This window comes from Danio rerio, chromosome 24 (assembly GCF_052040795.2).
Source record: "Danio rerio strain M-AB ecotype USA chromosome 24, GRCz13ab, whole genome shotgun sequence".
NCBI lineage: Eukaryota > Metazoa > Chordata > Actinopteri > Cypriniformes > Danionidae > Danio > Danio rerio.
In genome coordinates this window covers 29,843,399-29,864,771 of record NC_141044.1, presented here as the reverse complement: position 1 = coordinate 29,864,771, position 21,373 = coordinate 29,843,399, and the positions used below count along the sequence as shown (strand labels likewise).

Sequence of the window (21,373 nt, the reverse complement as noted above, 5' to 3'; positions counted from 1 at the left end):
TTCTGAACAAAGATTTCTATCAGTGTGCGCACACAGGCACTGCAAATCGGCGGCTGTTCTCTGAGCCCAGCTACGACTCAGGACACTGTACATAGTTCTGCCGTGCCATCTAGCACCATCTGAATAGTTTCATATGAAATAACATTTGAATGTGCATGTCTGGTGTGCGATACTTCAAACTGTCATGTGCATGCTGCATTGCGTCGCCAAGCGGCGCATTCATTGTGCAACCCCACTAAAGTCACCACACATGTAAAGCGACTTTCACACCAGATGTGGAAAGCACTGCGATTTGAAACCCATTTATTTCAATGGCTTGTGCAGCACAAGAATGGTTTGTTGCTATACTGACCAAAGCGCAAGAGCAGTGGTTTACACCTAGCTTGTGCACCCAACCCCTTATGACAACGCTGGTAAAATGACTGGTCTCGACTCTTTCATCCCAGAATTTTAATTTCGGTGCATCCCCACTTAACAGTTTTTGTTAAACTCGACAAAAAACTTCATACGAGTCATTGTCCTCACTAGTTGACCATACCATGTATGTTCAGAAGCACTGCCACCTACTGGCCAAAAGTAGTAAATCATAAAACAATATTCCTGTAAAAATGACTCAATATTACACTAAAGTCTTGAATAACCAGTAATTGCTGCTTGCAGCTGTATTGAAGACTTGTGTTTGTACTCTTCCAGCAACAGCGACGGGAGAGAGAGCTTCGCAAACAACAGGAGAGAGAGCAGAGGAGGCGCTATGAGGAGATGGAGCAGCTGCGGAGAGAGGAGGAGCGGAGGCACGCCGAGAGGGAGCAGGTATATGCATGCCCTCAACCAGTATTTTTGCCCACTTTTATATCAATAGTAAAGTAGAAATAGGGCAAGAACTGACGGGCAGACTCCAAATATACATCATTATTCAGACTGTTATATGTTGGTCTATTATTACATACTGACCCATAATCTGCTCTGCAAAAAGAGATGGGGAAGCTCAGCCATGCTAGAAATGTCAGCTGAGCTCATGTGAACAGGAAGGGAAGAATAAGTGATGTGGCAGCTTCACACACTCACACTCTCCACACGCTAACAAACTCCCACTCATTCACCACTACAGAGATGGAGACGAGATGTACTTTGTTAATAAACTGCACATGTACAGAGATGAATAACTTTTTTTTTAAAGAGATACCAGTTGTTTCAGTGTTCAAGCCTTCAGAACTGATTTATTATTTTTTTTATGAATAATGTTTTATGTTTTATCTTTTCACCTTTTAAAGCTTTCTAGATTATGAATTCTCAGCTGCTTTTAGGCCTGATTTTACATTATTTATCATTCTGTAAGTTATGAATCAAAACATTTTGTTTTATTAGATTTGATTTTATTTTTTTCCATGTCGAAACATCCTTAATAATGGATTACAAACTGTTTTATTTTATTTTACTTTATTTTATTTTATTTTATTCTCCTGTCGAAACATCCTTAATAATTTGTTAAAAACTGTTTGTATTTGTTTATTTATTTATTTTATTTAGAATTTTAATTTTTTTATTTTACTCCCATCAAAACATCCTAAATAATGGATTACAAACTGTTTTTATTTTATTATATATGTTTTATTTTATTTTATTCCTTTGTCCAAACATTATAAACAATAGATTACAAACTGTTTTTGTTTTATTAATTTTATATTTATTTTATTTTATTCCCCCATCGAAACATCCTAAATAATGGATTACAAAGTGTTTGTAATTTATTTTATTTTATTTCTTGTCAAAAAAATCCTAAATAATGAATTACAAACTGTATTAAATTGTTTTATTTTTTATTATTTATTATTACTTTTTATTTTGTTTTGTTTTATGCATTTCCCCTTTTGAAACATTCTAATGTAATGGATCCTAACATTGTTTTTGTGTGCGTTTTGTTTTTCCAATGAAGCATTTTAAAATGATAAACGAACACAGAACTAAAGTTGTTACAAACATTTATTTTTTTTTACCTTATTTTTTTTTTCCTTGGTGAAACATCCTAAATAATTGGATTAAAAAGTATTTTTTATTTTATTTTGTTTTATTTTATTCTTTATTTAATTTCATTAGTTTTATTCTCCTGTCGAAACATCCCAAATAATACACTACAAGCTGTTTTTTATACTATTTTTTTTATTTCATATTATGCATTTCCCCCTTTGAAACATCCTGCTATAATGGATCATAACTATTTACCTTTGTGCAAATTTGCGCATTTTGTTTTCCTAATGAACAATATAAAAATATTAAAGCAAGACAAAACTAAAGTTTTTACAAACATTTATTTTTAACTTTATTTTATTTTATTTGTTTTATTCCCCTGTCGAAACGTCCTAAACACTGGATTACAAACTTTTTATTTTATTTAATTTTATTTTTTGCATTTCCCTCTTTGAAACATCCTACTATAATGGATCCTAAATATTTATTTTTGTGCAATTTGTGTGTTGTCCCTATGAAAAATCTTAAAATGGTGGATCTCAACCGATGACTTTTTAAAAGTAGTTTATAGTTTAAAGCTTTATTAATCCCCTTGGGGAAATTCATTCTGAGATGGTATGGTGCTTCACATATAACAAGAATGACACACTTAACACAATAAATACCAACACTTAACATCAAGTACACAAACAAAAACATTTATAAGTATGCCAGTCATCAGATACGCAGAACCAATTTTAAATGCTTTTTTAATTTAGCTTTTTAAATCGTGATAGCAGCAAGAGCCAAATAATGATTATGGCATCCAATAAAAATGGTTTTGATGAATATTTTAATACGAAGAGTAAATGTAACAATACCAGTACTATTATCTTTCTATCTATGTCTATGTAACCACACGTTATTATCATCATCACTAAGGGTGTATATGGACACCTCCTGATGCATAACTCTCTTTTAATCCTACATTGTGTATAATGCAACAGCACTCTGTTCACAACTGTAACTGTCCGCTCAGATAAGTATATCAGACTCTCACATGCCTCGCTCACGTTTCTGAAGCGTTCGCTCCAGTCTGTGACTCACTTCCTCCTGGGAGGGAAATGTTCTGCTGGATAGATGCATATTTAAAGCGGCCTCCCACCCACTATTTCAAATGCAGTTGGGCCGCTTGAGCCCAGTTTCGATAGTGAATGAGGATGTCTCGCGGGTCGTGTGTAAGAGCGCGAGACTGTACAGAGACAAATAAGAATGACTGAGCCAATAATTAATGCGAAGTTTCAGCATTCATGCCAAAGAGTTATAAGTGATTTAGCAGGCTCATTTAAATTTGACACGCCCCTTTAAACACTGCCCTTTAAAGCCACTGTTGAAGCCATTGTAATTAGAGCTGGAGCAGAATAGCAACAGCTGCTAATATTGTTAGTTCTCTAGCCGTATATAAACTGTTCTGTGAATTTTTGGTAATTATTAACAGACAAGAAGCATATTAAAGTACTTTTTTTTTGTTTAAATAGCCTGAGAGAGCCCTATAAAGGATATCATGCAATATTTCAGTGGTGTAACTCTATAATGCATTGCGTTTTCTTTGTTGTTGTGAAGCGCTTCATTGTTTTGTTACAAAAAACAGTGAAAGTCTACACCGTTATCCCTCAGTCAGGGAGATATAATCAAGAAACCATGATATCCTCTTTATAAAGACTGATATTATTTTACAATATGGAAAATATGACTTCAATATGGGTATTTATTTTTAGTATGTGATTTTATTTTTATACATATTTTCCTTTGGAACATTTTAAAATAATAGATCTCATCTCTGTTTTATTTTATGCAGTTTTTCCTTCTTAAACATCTTAAAATAATGAACCCATACCGTGTTTACTTTTTAAAAATGTCCTCCGGCACACTGAATTTGATTAATATTACGTTTTATTGATTAACATTACATAATATGACATTTTGATCAAAAAAAATACTGTGTAGATGATAATGTGGAAATGATTACTATTTAAATTAACTGGTTTCTATTTTATTATTTCAAAATAAGTAGGTTTATTTTATTGTATTAGTATTTTATTTTATACATTTTTTTTTAACAATCTAAAATAATGGATCCCCATCTCCATTTTATTTTATGCATTTTTTCCCCCTCTTAAACATCTTAAACGGTTTACTTTTTAAAAATGTCCCCTGGTACACTGACATTGATTAATATTATAATTAGCAATATTATTAGTCCATAATATTGTAAAGTACAGATTTCTTATTTTAACCGAGGTTTATTTGATAAGAAGTACGAATTTTAATGTGAAATATTATGACTTTTTTTTTAAATAGCTGTTTTTATTTTATTGCAGAATAAGTAGGTTTTGTTTAGTTTTATTTTCATGTCGATACATCCTAAATAATGGATTACAAACTGTTTTTATTTTATTTTATTTTGTTTTAATTTATTTTATTTTGTTCTTTTAATTCCTTGTTGATACATCCTAAATAATGGATTATAAACTGTTTTTATTTTATTTTTATTTATTCCCCTGTCGAAACATGTTTTTTAAATTGTTTTATTTTAATCTCTTGTCAAAACATCTTTAATGGATTACAAACAGTTTTTATTTTATTTTGTTTGAAACCTCCTAAAATATTATTCAGTATTTTAAAATAAAACTTTCCAACTTTGTTTTATTTTATGCATTTTTTCCTCTGAAACATCTTAAAATAATGGATCTGAACTGTGTTGACTTTAAAAAAATGAAATGAATTAATATTATAGTTAACAATATTGTTAGTCTGAAGTGCTGATTTCTTATTCTAACTGAGGGTTCATTTATTTAGTCAAAATACAGTACAGATGGTAATGTGAAATGTTTTTACTATTTAAATAAACTGCTTTCTATTATATTATTTCAGAATAAGTAGGTTTATTTTATTGTATTTCTATTTTATTTTATGACTTTCCCCCTCTGAAACGTTTTAAAGTAATAAATTCAAATGGTGCTTTTTAAAAATGTCCTGCAGTACACAGAAAATGTATTAATATAATAATAACAATATTATTAGTTTGTTAAAGTAAGGATTTTCTTATTCTAACCAAGGCTACATTTATTTGATAAAAAATACAGTGTAAAAGGCAATGTGAAAATTGATTACTATTTAATGTAGCTGGTTTTATTTTTATTATTCCAGAATAATTAGGTTTATTTTATTATATTTTTATTTTATTTTATACGTATTTTCCTTTTGCAGCATTCTACAATAATGGATCCCCATCTGCATTTTTTTTTTTTTTTGCATTTTTCTCAGAATAAGTTTTTTTGTTTGTTTGTTTAGTTTTGTTTCGATTTATTACCCGGTCAAAAGATCCTAAATAATGGATTACAAATTTGCTTTGCTTTGATTTGCTTTGCTTTGCTTTGCTTTGCTTAGCTTTGCTTTGCTTTGCTTTGCTTTGCTTTGCTTTTTATTTTATTTTATTTTATTTTATTTTATTTTATTTTATTTTATTTAGTTTTATTTTATTTAGTTTTATTTTATTTAGTTTTATTTTATTAATTATTGTTTTATTTTTTATTGTTGTTTTTTTATTTGTTTTGGTTTGTTTAAATTTATTTATTATTGTTTTATATATATATATATATATATATATATATATATATATATATATATATATATATATATATATATATATTATTTTATTTATTTATTTATTTATTTATTTATTTTTTTGGTGTGTTTGGGTTTGTTTTATTTTATTCCTCTGTCAAAAAATCTTAAATAATAGATTACAAACTGTTTTTATTTTATTTTATTCATCTGTCAAATGATCCTAAATAATGAATTATAAACTGTTTTTATTTTGTTTTGTCTTGTTTTTTTGTTTGTTTTGGTGTGTTTTGGTTTGTTTTATTTTATTATATTCCCCTGTCAAAAAATCTTAAATAATAGATTACAAACTGTTTTTATTTTATATTATTTTAGAAACATCCTAATACAAAGGATCTCGACTGTGTTGACTTTGTAGTACAATGAAATTATTAACCTCTTAACTCTTTAAACATAGACACGAAAAAGACATGTTCAACTTAAATGAATCCTAATCTTCAATGCGTGAAGATAGAAAATCCCTATTGACATCCCATGCATCTCCATGCATTATGCAGCCCATTGTCTGGAAGACGATAAAACCTTTTGTGATCAAACTGATATCTGTGCTTCACCTATCACTCTGTAACAGAAGTGGTTTTAATCCAAATCAGCATCTAACACTTTTTCCTGGAGGCAATGTTCCCCTGCAGCAGTCCGGGGTTAATTGCTCTGCTCTAGAAAATTAGGATCAGGGTCCTAAAGTAACTCCCAAGCCTCTGAACCAATGACCTCTGTGTAGTGAGTCTGCCATAAGGCCACAGGAGAGCTGCGAAGGGCATTAGGTTATTATTAGGGTTTCCTACCTTCTGATTTTTTCTTGATTAATCTTTCATTCTCTCATAAACTCTTGGAGCTCTCTGTCACCTCTTTTTCACCTCTCTCTTTCTCACTGTGGTTCTGCTATGGGGTTAGGAGTATATCCGTCGCCAGTTAGAAGAAGAACAAAGGCAGCTGGAGATTCTTCAACAGCAGCTTCTGCAAGAACAAGCTCTTCTGCTGGTAAACTAACATCTCAACTCTCACCTTTATAACAGGGTGACCAGATTTCTCAGAGTGGAAAATGAGACGCACAGTGAGGATGCATGTACACATACAGACAGTTGACGTCAAAATTATTCACCCTCCTGTAAATTATTTTTCTTTTTTAAATAGTTCCCAAATGATGTTTAAAAGAGCAAGCAATTTTTCAAATTAGTTCCGATAATATTGTTTCTTCTTTTCTTTTAAAGTGTATTTATTTTATTTTAGCTGAAATATAAGTTTTTTTAAATTAAATAAAAAAAACATTTTTAAAGCAATTTTCTTTTTTTGATTGTCTACAGAACAAACTGTTATACAACGACTTGCCTATTTACTCTAACTTGCCTAATTAACCTAGTTTAGCATTTAAATGTCACTTTAAGCTAAGTATTTTAAATAATATCTAGTAAAATATTATGCACTGGCATCATGGCAAAGATAAAAGAACTCCGTTATTCGAAATTAGTTATCAAAACTGTTACAGTTGAAATCAGTAGATTACATTCACTCTAAGAAAAGGAACATAACCATTTTTTAAAAATGTCTGATCATAGTAAATTACCAAAATGGTAATTGGATTACCAAAATGATTTACATTTGATAAATGCCAGAATAATGAGAGAAATATTTTTTAGGGAATTTTTTTATTAATTTCTAGACAGTCAAACGTTTAAATAAATTTCCTTGTTTTTTTTTTTTTTTTTTAACTGTATAACTTTTGTCATATGTTTTGGGTGTCCTTCCACAAGCTTCTCAATTGTTTGCAGGAATTTTGGCCTATTCGTCCTGACAGTATTGGTGCAACTGATTTTTGCTGTCTTGCTTGCACAAGCTTTTAAATTTTCTATAGGATTGAGATCAGGGCTTTGTGATGGCCACTCCAAAACATTCACTCTGTTGTCCTTAAAGCACATTTTAGTTTGCTTAGGGTCATGGTCTGTTTGGAAGACCCATTTGTGGCCAAGTTTTAGTTTCCTGGCTGATGTCTTGAGATGTTGTTCAGTATTTCTACATAATGTTCTTTCTTCATGACGCCATCTATGCTGTGAAGTGGACCAGTCCCTCTTGCAGCAAAACAGCCCAACAACATGATGCTGCCGCCCCCATACTTCACAGTTGGGATGGTGTTCCTAGGCTTGTAAGCTTACCCCTTCATCCTCCAAATGTTACACTGGTCATTATGGCTAAACAGTTCAATTTTAGTTCCATCAGACCACAGGACATGTCTCAAAAAATATTATTTTTCCCAGTGTAATTTAGCAAAATTTAATCTGGCTTTTTCTTGATTCTGGCTAATTGATTTCTCCATGTTGTCACACAATGAAGCAGTGTGTTTGAGGTTTTCCTTAAATACTATTGTACAGTTGTCCCTCCAAATAACTCAAATGTTGTCAATTAGCCAATCAGAAACTTCCAAAACTTTGACACCATCATCTGAGCTTTTTCAGAGGCATAATAATCTTATTGTATGTAAATTTGACTTTCAAGAAAAGTTTCTCAAGAAATTTCTCAAAACATATATCTCATTATTCTGCTATTAAGCATTACAGAAAAAAAATGTATATATATAATCTTAACTTACCTAAAAGAGAAAGTTTAGTCACATTAACAGCTGACTTTTTTATGGTTATGTGCCTTTTTTTTTTTTTTTTTTACAGTGTAGAGTATGTAAACTTCTGGTTTCAACTGTATGTGTTGAGAATTTTTTTTTTTTTTACATCAAACAGAAATTGGGGGCGAAAAAATACAGGGGGGCTAATAATTCTGACTTCAACTGTATATTGGTTGTAATAAAAGCTTAGAAGATGTACTCAGCTAAACACTCTTCTTCATATTATATGTTTCAATAGTTTATCATAACTAGATGGGATACAGCCATCCATACCTGCATCAATACAGAATTATTTTGGTGAAACTGTACAGCAAACATAATATTTTTACATTTCTGTGAGGGGTAGATTTAAGGTTGGGATGGGGGTATTCAACTTGAGTTAATAATGTAATAAATGAACTGAATAATACTCTGTATTATTTCTGTTTTTACATTACTTTGATTGTTGGGTTTAGGGTTAAGGTAGGGTTAGACGTAAAATTAATACAATTAATGTGTAATTTAAATAAATAATATAAATAATTCTCATAAATTTTATGCTGTAGCTTTATCCCTTCTAGCAACAACCACAATAGTCCTATCTCAGAATAAGCAGTGATGATTCACTTCTCTACAATATGGTAACTCTTTAAAATAATGGTCCATTAGTTAATATTAGTTAACTAACATGAACAAACTATTAGTAATGTCTATAATGCTATTTATTAAAATTGATTACATTAGTTCATGTTATTTAAGTTAAATAACATTAGTTCATGTTAGTTCATATTAACTCGTGGTGCATTAACTAATGTTAACAAGCACACGTTTTGATTTTAATAATGCTTTAGTTGATGTTAAACTGTGATTATTAAATGCTTTATTATTCATAATTAGTTAATGTTATTAAATGCATTAGCTAATGGACCATTATAGTAAAGTGTTACCGACAATATAGATAGCAGAGAAACTTAGTATCACAATGTCAGATTTTTCCAATATTGTGCAGTTCTACTCTGTACAACCTGATGGTGCAAATCACACCTTCAACCGCAAATTGATAGATATGGAAATATGAATGGATGGTACTTTTGTTCTTCAAAATATACTGGGACGTCATTGGCTACCATTAATTTGGCTTTATTAACGAATTAAGAATTTTTAGAAAAGTGAATTAAACATGATTACTTCAAGACTCAACAGAAGATATGCTTCAAAAAACGGGACGTCTGGTCACCCAAGCCTTAAAGTTCTTCCACTTTCTTTCTTTTCATCTTATGTCAGTCCTTACAGAGAGTATGGATTGTGTGAATTGATCTGAGGTGTTTGGGAGCTCTTTTTGTTATCACTCCGGCTATCACTCCGGCCATCGATGGGATTAGTGTGTAGAGCCATCGAGTTTGAAGATCTTTCCAACTTCTGATAGCCCCCAGTTATTTTTAGGCGCTCAAAAGCCCAAAGCTGTTAGCATGGGGTAGTGTTTAGGTGGCTTTCTGCTCCCGATGTCTGTGAAACCCTGCTCTTCTGTCGTTTATAGGAATATAAACGCAAGCAGCTGGAGGAGCAGCGTCAGGCCGAGCGGTTGCAGCGGCAGCTCCAGCAGGAGAGGGCTTACCTGGTCTCACTGCAACAACAGCAGCAGGAGCCACGACCTGCGGACAAAAAACAACTGTATCACTACAAAGACTCGGTCAACCCAAGTGATAAGCCGGCCTGGGCCAAAGAGGTACAGAGAGATCTGGTTAAGGGTCTTGACTTGAATGGTACTACCTAGGGTTGGGTAAAAATATAGATTTCCTGAATTTGCAGTTATATTTCAGATACAATATTGGCAGTTATTACTTTTGAGTTGTAAGCAATGGCCAATCCATTAACAAATGAATGATTCAGATGTTTTTAGTTCATTAGAAAGCGTATGTTGTGTGAGTGTAGGTCGGTTCATGAAAAAAAAGGAGTTTGTTTTATTTGGTGACTCAAAAACGCTGCATGAACTAAAGGACACTTATGATTTGGGTCGTTTCAGGGAGTCAAAACCCCAGAGAGTGGTTGGGTTGGTCAGTTCACAAAACAAATGACTCTTTTGAGCTGGTTTTGTTTAGTGATTCAAAAACACACTGTATTAATGTGTTTTGATTATGACATGTGGTTAATGTGGTCTTATTTACAAACAATAATTGACTCGCGAGTTGATTCATACACTCGTTTATACACTTGTTCTGTTTGTCATGTGTTGCTGATCCATCAAGCAAATAAAACTTTGAAATGATTCATTTTAGCAAATCAAAACTGAACACTGAAATATAGCCAAGTGAATGGAAGTCATTAATTTCTTTGCCCTCAATATTTTTTGGGGGGTTTGGCTTTGTTTCTAGTTCATGTAGATCAGTTTGTAGTGATTTAATAATTGACATGTTGTTAATGTGGTCTTGTTTACAAAATATAAATGACTCTTATGATTTGATTTATACAACTTGCTGATCCATCAAGCAATTGACTCTGTAAACTGATTATTTTTAGCAAATCAAATCTGAACAATGAAATATAACTACAGTAAGTGAATTTAATGATTTTTTTGGTACTTCATATTTTTTGAGGTTTTGTTTTGTTTCTAGTTCATGTAGGTCATTTTTTGGTGATTTAATGATATACACGTGGTTAATGGGGTTTTATTTACAAATAATAATTGACTTATTCATACATACAACTTGCATACATCTCACTTTGGTGTTGGTGATCCATCAACCAAATGAATCACTGAAATAAACAGTACCCAAAAGAATCAGATATAATTTAGCACGTAGTTAAATTTCAGTTCACAAGGCTTTTTCTTGTGTTGGTAATGATTAAAAAGATACACTGCATTAATGTGGCCTGATAAATAAAAAAATAAATAAAAAAGATTAAAAAAGACTGATTTGGTTCATGCTGATTATTTTTTAGCAAATCTAAGTCAAAACTGACACAGCCACATTTAGCGATATGTCAAATTGAATCAGGAATCTGTATCCATACTCAGCCCTAGTGTTTTTATTGCAGACATTATGTCAGTTTTCACATTTGCTCCTGCTAATAATTTAATTTTTGGCTTTGCACATATAATTGATCTCACTTTTTCTGTGAATAACTTCCCGTTTGTTTCAGAATCCAAAGGATGCTTTTTGGTTCTCGCTCTCCAAAGCGGCCCTTTTTGCGTCTTTGTTTTTGTGCCTCACAATCTGAACGCTTTTATTGTGCTTATGTGAACACAGGTGATGGAGAGAGCTCAGAGTAACTCCCCTCGAATCCCTCCTAAGAAGCACCATTCGTTTAACAGTCCAGGAGACAAACGAGTCGGCCAATTCCTTGCTCATGACCAGAACCCCTCTAATCAACCCACGAGACCCCCTTCCTACCCAGCATCCTCCCATTCCAGAGAGATGGATCTGGCCGAGCCCCAGCTCAGGATAGTCAGTGGGCCAAACGTTCCTAGAATCCGAGTGTCTTGTGAACCAGATCCATCCCAGCTGGCCAGGATGGTCCAGCAGCACCTTGAGCAAGAGTCCCGGGGCCACAATCGCTCCAGCAAAGGGGCTGAAATTGAAAGAGACTTATACGTCTCAAAGGTCTGCCTCTGCTAGCATGAATCCTTCTGTTTGTCATGATATAGACGCTTCCCGATCTGGTCATGGTGTAGCTACTGATAAAGAATCAATGGGGAAAACATCCTACTGGGGCATTTGGATGATCCTTTCTGGAATGCCTTGTTTGTTTTCCTCTTGTTTTCTGGGTGAACGTTTCCAGTTAGTCGGGTGGATTTTCATCGGACAGCTTTAACTCTTGCTGTCGTCTTGTTCTAATTTTCCTTAATCTTCTGTTTGATCTCCTCTATCGCCACTCCTTTTCTTCTTACAGAAGGCTGATAAACTGAGGAATCGGGATTGTGATTTGGATATGTTTGAAAGGGAGGTTTGGATCTGTTTGACCATGTGTAGCCTTAAATCAGTGGTTCTCAACTTGTTTTACTAGACAGTTTGTTCCTGAATGAATCCTTGTAGTCAATGGTTCAACAATCGATTCATAAAAACATATTGAAGCCATATTTTTGAACAAATCATTTTAATAATTTCTGTGAATCTTAGACAAGAGCTTGGACAGTAACATTTTTGTCAACTACTAGTGGCTTTGGTGGTGCTATATAGTAGCTTATTTATATAGCAGTTTTGCAGATTAACACAATTAGCACTAATTAAAATGACAAATCACACAACACAAATAAGTATAAAGTTATTTAAAATATTTCTTTATATACCTGAGCAATATCACACGACTAGCAGTGCGATATGGCTTTATATTGGCACTGGGGCGAGGCGTGTTTACTCGAGGTCGCAGGCCGAGTGCCTTAGTTTCCCATCAGAACTGATATACAGCCATATAGCACTGCTACTCGTGTGATATTGCGTTTATACATCAGTTTGACGTGATAATCATGTATATAGAACAGAAAATCAAACACGCAGAGTCTCAAAAACCCTTTTGTATGAGGAACTACTTTCTTCCACCACTCATTCACCTCTGCAGCTGACGTTTAGAACAGCAGAAAGTGTTACTCATTCACCAACGTCATTTTAGAGCTAGTATTTGAATGATTTTCTAGCATAATGTCTAAAGTGATGACAAAACAGGTGATTTTTTTTTTTGACAGGCTCATGGCGGCCGATGCACTGAATCTGATGCTCTGAAATTATAAATATTTAAAATAGGCACTATCCTTATAAATAAACTGCATATTTGCAATCTAAGCAACTACATTTGTGACTAAAAATCAAAAGTACATTATGTTGTCCAACAGCAGCAATATTTGTCAAACTGTAGAGTGTCCTCTGTTTGTAGCTGTATGTGGGCAGAGTAATACACAAGAGTGAAGAGTTAAGAGGCTGGACAATTGCTGTTATTTGCATAATATAGCATGGCTATCAGCAAATCTACCTTTCATTGAAGTAGAGGCTTTTTAATTTCATTAGTAAAAAATAGATGATTAAACATTATTTATTAATTTTCAATATTTTTATTTTTCTAAACAACTCCTTGCCCAACAATTTAATCCCTTGAAGATGAGGGAATAAATAAAAATATATAATAATTATACACAACTTAAAAATAAAACAAGAAAAATAACACAAAATAAGGAAAGTACTGCCATTATAAATACTTTTAAGGGGACACATTTGTACAAGTTACATTGTAGTTACCTCAGATTACATTGATGATCGGTTAATTAACCTCTATGTCTAAATATGTTGCAGTACTTTTCCACCTCTTCAGAACAATATCCGTCTTCATTTGTAGACATGCAGTCATTTTTTCCCTTACATAGACCGGTTTGTCTCTCAATCCACTGAGCCACATTTAGAGGACCTTCTTCCATCTAATGTACTGCTGTCATTATTATCATCATTAATGAAATATTATTATAGAAAATATAACCTGCCAGCTTGTTGACCACTGTTTTATCAAGAAATTGATACAATAAACCATAGTTTAAAGAGAGAGTTGAACGTTAAATGTAGACACGGATTATGTGCTGAAGTTTGTGTGTCATTTCAGATCCAAAACTCCCCTCATTCTCACAGAAGCAATGAAACAGTTTCTCACTAACTTGGGTTTTTCTGTCTCAAACGTTAACTTGACTTTTAGATGGTTCATAAGTGATTCCTGTCATATCTCAAAATGCTTGTGAATGGTGCATGATAATTCCGAAGCTTGTTTGGATTTGACAATTCAGAAACATCCAGCTTCTTCTCAGCGTCTTCTTTACCGTACTGGACACGATGGACTAAACATTTCCTTTCTGTCTCTAACCTGATGATGTTTCATCTTTCGTCTTTTGCTTTATATGTTTCGTCTTTGCTTATCGAGTGACTTTGATTGGGCTCGCAGAACTGAATAAAAGATGGTCTTCAGTCAAGCTGAGGGAGCAGCTCTAAAAATATCTGAAATGTCTGGTAATGAGGCCGTCTCTTTAAATTGGGACACACTCATTTCATTACAGATCGAAAAACTCCAAGTCGGATGATTATGTCAATGTTAAAGATGAATAAGATTGACAGAAGGATGTTATTAGCTTTTTCTGTTATGAAAAGGTAAACTCATTTGTCAATATAATTTATACAAATGCATTAAAGTCACATGATGTAATTGGTCTTTATGATTTTAATACTAAATTCAATAATTCAGTGTTAATTAGCATTTAATCTTGCATAATTGTATAATATTATTTGTGTTGATAATAATGTATTCGGTTCATTTTGTGCAAATTTGGTGGGGATTTTTTTTTTATTTCAAATAAAAATCTTGTTCATAACATTTTTACATATTATATTATAGAATATATTTAATGGTTTCAGACCCTAAATAGTGGAGAAAAAAATATAGATTTATATATTAATGTAGAAAGTGTTTTTAAATATAAAACAAAAATGGCAGAATTATTTTTTATTAAGGTATTTTTAAATAGCACAAAAAACAAAGACAATCAGACAAACAAACAAACCATTGCCAAGGGCTGCAATTTAATTAAAAAATTACAAATCTAAGTTTTAAATCATAATAATAATAATAATCAAAATAAAACCAAAGAAGCCAGAACGCTTTTTAAATAAACGATTTCAGAGTTTATGTAGAAATGATTGGAGAGGTTCCTGAAAAGGGAAAGTCTCCTGAATTTGTCCTGCTTGTGGTTGAGGTCAGAAGTTAATTTTTCCAATGGAAGAAAGACTGACAACTGAGAAATCCACATGGAAATGGTTAAAATTTGAGGAGTAGACCATTTTAGTAATATACATTTCTTAGCCAGAAATGTAAGAGTTGTAAACAGAGGTTTGAGTCAAAAAGGTCTTCAGGAATATCATTCAACCAAAAAAGTGAGGGAAAGAAAATAAAACGTTTTCCAATTATCTCCTTGATTGCAGAATGAACCCCTTCCCAAAATGGTTGAATGTGAACAGAGGACCAAAATACATGAAAAAATGTGCTCTGACAAGCACTTAAGACCAAGGATGGAATTTCTGTGGGAAAAATGTCAAATTTTGTTTATGGATGGAAATTGATGAACATTTTGGAAAAGTACCAACAAAGATTTTGGACCAATCTTCAGGATTAAACAGAACTCCTAGGCCCCATTCTCATAGGGCTTTAATACTGAAGATTCAGAGTAAACTAATAAGGCATATAATTTAGAAATAAGCCATTTAAAAGAACTGACAGCATAGTTTTTTCTAGTATCGTTAATTTAAAATGGAATTGGCTTTGCTTTAATAGGGACTCTATAAAATGCAGAATTTGAAGATATTTAAAAAAAAGTCTTCGAAGGGAAAATCAAACTCTGTTCTAATTTGTTCAAATGATTTCACAATTTCAGATGTAAACATTCCTGAAAAGTCAGACAAACCTTTAGAGCTCCAGTCCCTCAATCCGATGCTCCTAATCTGAGTTGGGAAGTCTGGGTTCAAAGGCAAAGGGGGAATGGATGGTTGGATATAGTTTGGAGGATATGCAAATGTTTTTTACATCATTCCAAACTAGTAATGTATTATAGACAATCACATTGTCAGTAAGAGAGTTTATATGAATTATATTATTAATAACCCACAGGAAATCTAATCTTTTTGGATGACAAACTAAAGATTCAATGTCAATCCATAGAGCGTGCTGCCTATCCTGCCTATGCCTATTTTGAGTTAAGCAGCCAAATAATAAAGCTGGAGATTGGGTAAGGAGAGACCCCCAAGATCTTTTGGTTCACAAAGTTTAGAAAGACCAACTCCCTGTTGCTTATTATTCTAAATGTAACGAGATATGCAATATGGTATAATTTTGATCAAAAGTAAACCTTTAGATTTAGATATTAAAACTTTTGTTGGTGTTTATTGTTCATATATATATATATATATATATATATATATATATATATATATATATATATATATATATATATATATATATATATATATATATATATATCTAATATAATACTATATTACAATAACAGTCATTTAGATCAAGTAAATGCATTCTTTATGAGCTAAGAGACGTCTTTCAATAAAACAACCTGATATTTTGAAAAATATTTATAGCATAGACATTTGTTAAGTATTATATTTATATTATTATATATATTTGTTGAGATTGCGACTGGAAGCACATCCACTGCATAAAACATATCCCAGAAAAGTTGCCAGTTCATTCCTCTGTGGTGACCCCAGATAAACCACGGATTAAACCGAAGGAAAATGAATGAGTAAATATATGTTGAGTATAACATTTGTTCATCTGGATTTAATTGCTTGAAATTAAAAGCATTTAAAACAAGCAAAAATAAAACATTTTAATTTTGTGTAGATCCTGAAGTGTTACACATGAGCCACTTTGCAGTTCTGCAGTCCATTCTGACTCGAGCAAAGAGGAAACAGACTGCTTGTGAAGAGCAGTGTGGACACTAACATCCTCTCTGTCTGTCAGGTTGAGGAACGATCCAAGCTGAATCGCCAGAGCTCTCCAGCTCTCCAGCACAAAGTGGCCAACCGTATTTCAGACCCCTCCCTCCCTCCCCGTTCAGAGTCCTTCAGCAGTGGAGGAATACAGCAGGCCCGAACGCCTCCAATGCATCGCTCCGTGGAGCCTCAGGTACATTCAGATCTCTCTCTAAAGACCCAGTGTCTTAATAGTTCACTGCAAAAATTGTTTTCATGCTTAGATTTTTTTTCCTGTTTCTAGTCCAAATATTTAACATCAAGAAGCATTTTTAGACCAGCAAAAAAATTGTCTTGTTTTCAAAAATAATCTGTCAAAATTAAGCAGGTTTTTCCTTAAAACAAGCAAAATAATCTGCCAAGGGGTAAGTCAAATTATTTGGTTTTCCTTTTGAAAATAAAGTGTTTATTTTATTAGGTTATTTTTATTATGAACTTTTTTTACATTTTACAACAGAACATTTTTCTTTCAAAGATATAAAATGTTCTAATATTCAACATGAAATAATAAACAAAAATTATAAATAAAAACACAACATTGGAGGAAGGTTTACATTGTTATAGATTCAATGCATTCAACAGTTGTTAACAATGCAGTATTCAATTTATTTCTTCCAATGTTTTAAAAAGAAGTCTATTTTAAGTCTCAAAATAAATGTCAGTTCTTCCATGTTGTTTATTTCTGTCACAATTTGTATCCAATCACAATAAAGGGGTATCATGCTTATACCAGTACCTGGTTATACTCTTCTTGGCTGCCACACTTGTAATATAGTTACAAGGTAAACATCCTCCTTCACTACCACCTCTTCATAGTTTCCAGGATCATTTGTAATGAAATCTCTTGGTGTATTGTAGGGATGTTATTTCTTAAAACAAGATTGTATTTTTTGCTGGTCTACAAAATGCTACGAGATTTAAGACTGAGTGTTTGGACTATAAAAGAGACAATAAATGTAAAGAAAAAAACATTTTTTGCAGTGTCTAAGCTGAGGACATAAACCAACATCCAAAATCACAGACTTTCCTGCTATATAGTATGTGAAAAATAGTACTTAACCCGAGTAGTGCATCTGAATCTGTAGTATTTGAAAAACAGGACGTAAGAAGTACATGGATAACTTATTACTTCTGAAGCACACATTAGCTAGGCTCTTTAAAATCCCATTAAGTCACAACTGTTGATTTATGAATGGGAGTAAATTGACACAACAGACACGGGTAGGTCATATGTAGGGCCAGACAGAGTCTGCCAACAATTTGTAAAAAATCTGCAGATTTATGTGGAATTATTTTGGGAGTTTCATAACTAAAAACTTAATATATGAAATAAAAAAGAATACCCTTTTAACTTTTATTTAATGTTTACAATGCAAATTTTATTAGATCCACTTATTTGGCAAACAAAGCAAGTCTGTCATATAATGTATCTGCTGAAAGACAAAAAATATGACTTTACAAACTGTGTTGTAAATAAATCATATGAACACTTTTATATTAGTCCGTAATATTACTGAAATTAATTAAAAAACTGAATAAATATAAATTTACACACATTTATACAAGTAAATTAATAATATACTATAAAATCCGCGTCTACATTTAACGTTCAACTCTCTTTCCTTAAACAATGGTTTATTGTATCAATTTCTTGATAAAACAGTGATCAACAAGCTGGCAGAATATATTTTCTATAATAATATTTCATTAAAAAATAAAATTTGCGGATTTCTGCGGGTGCAGATTTCATGTGGGGCTAGTCATATGTCAGTGACAAAATGGCAGATGAGGTATGTCCCAATTTCATTCATACTTCTATTTATTCTATAATGAACTTAGTTATACATAGTTAACATAGTTCTAGCATTCTTAAGGTCTTGAAGTAGGTTCAGATTCGGATGTAGTACCTACTTATAGTGCACGATTTTGGTGTGAGCTCAAAGAAGGTGGAGCCCAGAGCCACGCTCACTGATTACGTAAAATAGCAGATCACAGATAATTCTACATGAATGTTTTTTGACGTTTCGTAAGCTGTTTTAAAACTCTTTAAGCAAACTCCAAACCACTTTCATGTTGTTTGCTATGAAGTCACATTAAGGGCTCTATTTTGACGGTCCATGCGCAGAGCACAAAACGCAGGGAGCAAACGCTTTCAGGGCGTGTCAGAACGCGTTTTTGCTCATTTAAGGGCAGGAAACCCTGCTTTGCGCCAAGGCGCATGGTCTAAAAGGGTTGAGTTTTTTTTCTTAATGAGTTATAGGTGTGTTTTGAGAATAAACCAATCAGAGTCTCATCTCCCATTCCCTTTAAGAGTCAGCTGCGTCGCGCCAAGAGCGCATTCGCTATTTACAGGACGCAAAGTAAGTCTAAGTGGAAAAAATGAGCATTTCACAAGCAAACAGTTAACATTTAACAGTTTTTTAACAGAAAACTGTTAAACAGAGCATCTACTGCGTGAGAATAAGAGATAATGGAACTACTTTCACATTCGCTCTTGGATAGGGAAACCTTTACGCACAGACATCAATTAGTCTATAAATAAATTATTTAGTTTGTTAAGCGCAAATATTTGTTTCAAAACTATTTTTAAATTCAGTTCTAATTTCCAGCAAACGAATAAATGAACAATAATAACAAAATGTGCTCAAAAATCTGAGTTATGTCCTAAAACACATGCTGTGCCCCTTATGGTCTAAAACCTGACAGGTGGGCAAATCTAAGCTTGTTTTTAGTAAAACAAATATAAATATGGATATATTAAATAATACTGCTAATAATAATAACATTATACAAAAGCAAATTGTTATGAATGAACTGAAAAAGCCTCCCGAGATGAAGAAGACATAAAAGCAGTGGTTTTTCATATTTATGTAGGCTAGAAAATAATATGTTTTGTAATATTTTAATCCTTTATATTTATATCCTATATCTATTCTTATTATATCCTATATATATCCTTAATATTTAAATATTTTCATATGTAAAGATATTTGCCTATTGCTCTCTTGTGCGTATTAAGCAGTGCGTAAGCGAGCCGCAACTCTGTGCCGGAGTTTAGACCGGGTTAGTTTTGGTCTAATGAAAAATCTATTATAGATTCTCAAAATAGCAACGCACCAGCGGTCCGCCTCAGAACGTCTCCCTTTTTAGACCAGAACGCCTATAGGCGCACAAATGAGCGCTAATGCATTTGCTATTTAAACAGCGTAGTGCAACGCCTCAAAACCACTCTTGCGCCAAGCTGAAACTACCAAAAGACTATCGCGCCGCGTCTTGCGCCACACTGCGCCGGGTGTATGATAGGGCCCTAAGTTGTTTACTATTTAACTCAAAGGAAGCAGACTGTATTCCATACATGAGGTACGAATGTTTAATCAGATTTTGTATTATTGTGGCAATTATGACAAAAACAAAGTGAAGAGAATTGCTGACAAAAAGCTACAAAGCTAATATCACATCAGAAAGAGTCTTTATTAATAGATATTCCACTCATTTCGTGTTGAAAAAAAACTATTTGTACCTTTCTCTGCACTGATCTCACTGAAACCAGAAGTACCGCTTGAGTGTCGTCAAATGAGGTGTCTAGCTGAGTCAGGGCTGTTTGATTTTTCACAGGTTCAAAGGTCAGACCTCCAACTTAAAGTGTCTAGAAATTATTTCTAATTATGAAGTAGGACAATCGTTATTTTGAGTTATGTGGAATGCAGCATTACACATGGAGTTCAGTAGTAGTTGACAGAGTTTAGGTGTGTTGTGAAAACACTGACTCCAGAGTCCTTCTTTCAGATGGCACATCTAGTTTCAGTGAAGTCCCATGGCTCCTCCATGACAGGATCCCAGTCTCTGCATGATCAGTCGTCTCAGGGCGTCTCTGCTTTCCAGGAGGGTCTGTCGCCTCACAGACCCCCGATGCCTCGGCAGAACTCTGACCCCACATCAGAGACCCCGGCTCCACCGCCTCGCATTACCAGCCGAGACGATCGCGGCTCCTGGCTGAGGCAGGAGGAGGACGTGCCTCCAAAGGTCAGAATCGAGAGCAAAATGTGTTGTAGTTATCTTTTTAAAATGTCCCGTGAAGAGCTTTGGAATGGGGGTTTTTATTTGATGTTATTTAATTATTCGAGACATAATCTCAACCGAAATATGAAGAGAGGGCGGGACATAGTGTAGCCCCTCCTCTTTAAAAAAAACAGCCAATAGCGTTTAGTTTATCCTCAGCTCTGCCAGTGAGAGTGGTTGAGCTCAAGCGCATCAAATGAGAAGCATCTTGAAGGGGGTGGGGTATGTCAGATACTACAGAGCTTTTGATTGGTCAGGATTTTCTGAGAAACTGTATGATGTGACGTGATCAATTTAGGCGGAAGTGACAAACTGCATGTTTTACGTGTTTATATCAGATTTATATCTTCTAAATGTGAATTTTGTCACTGTTTTGGTGCGCACTAGCTTATTATAGATATCCTAAAATGAACAATACTGATACTAACATCTAAAAAATTTAATTTAATTTCATGGGACCTTTCAAAAAAGTATTATTATAAAGCAGTAGTTTTCAACTTTTGAACTGGTTTCTACTCTAACTATAGTTTAACCATGGTATTTGTGGTAAAATTGTGGTTATACAAGGCAATCAGCCTGCCTT

General features: G+C 33.2%; 1 protein-coding gene across 17 annotated transcripts in view; it reads left to right on the top strand.

The window, feature by feature from the left end:
• Positions 1-21,373, top strand: part of tnikb (TRAF2 and NCK interacting kinase b) — a 145,263-nt gene that overhangs the window by 85,599 nt on the left and 38,291 nt on the right. For 5 of the 17 annotated variants that reach the window (XM_087308709.1, XM_087308704.1, XM_087308707.1 and 2 more), the window contains exons 13-17: positions 694-810; positions 6,526-6,612; positions 9,762-9,950; positions 16,721-16,885; positions 20,518-20,754. In XM_087308709.1, coding sequence (XP_087164835.1) covers positions 694-810; positions 6,526-6,612; positions 9,762-9,950; positions 16,721-16,885; positions 20,518-20,754 — 795 coding nt within the window. Of the gene's footprint in view, positions 1-693; positions 811-6,525; positions 6,613-9,761; positions 9,951-11,472; positions 11,827-16,720; positions 16,886-20,517; positions 20,755-21,373 lie in introns of all 17 variants that reach the window. The other 12 variants (XM_087308702.1, XM_087308697.1, XM_087308699.1 and 9 more) reach the window with 3 other exon arrangements.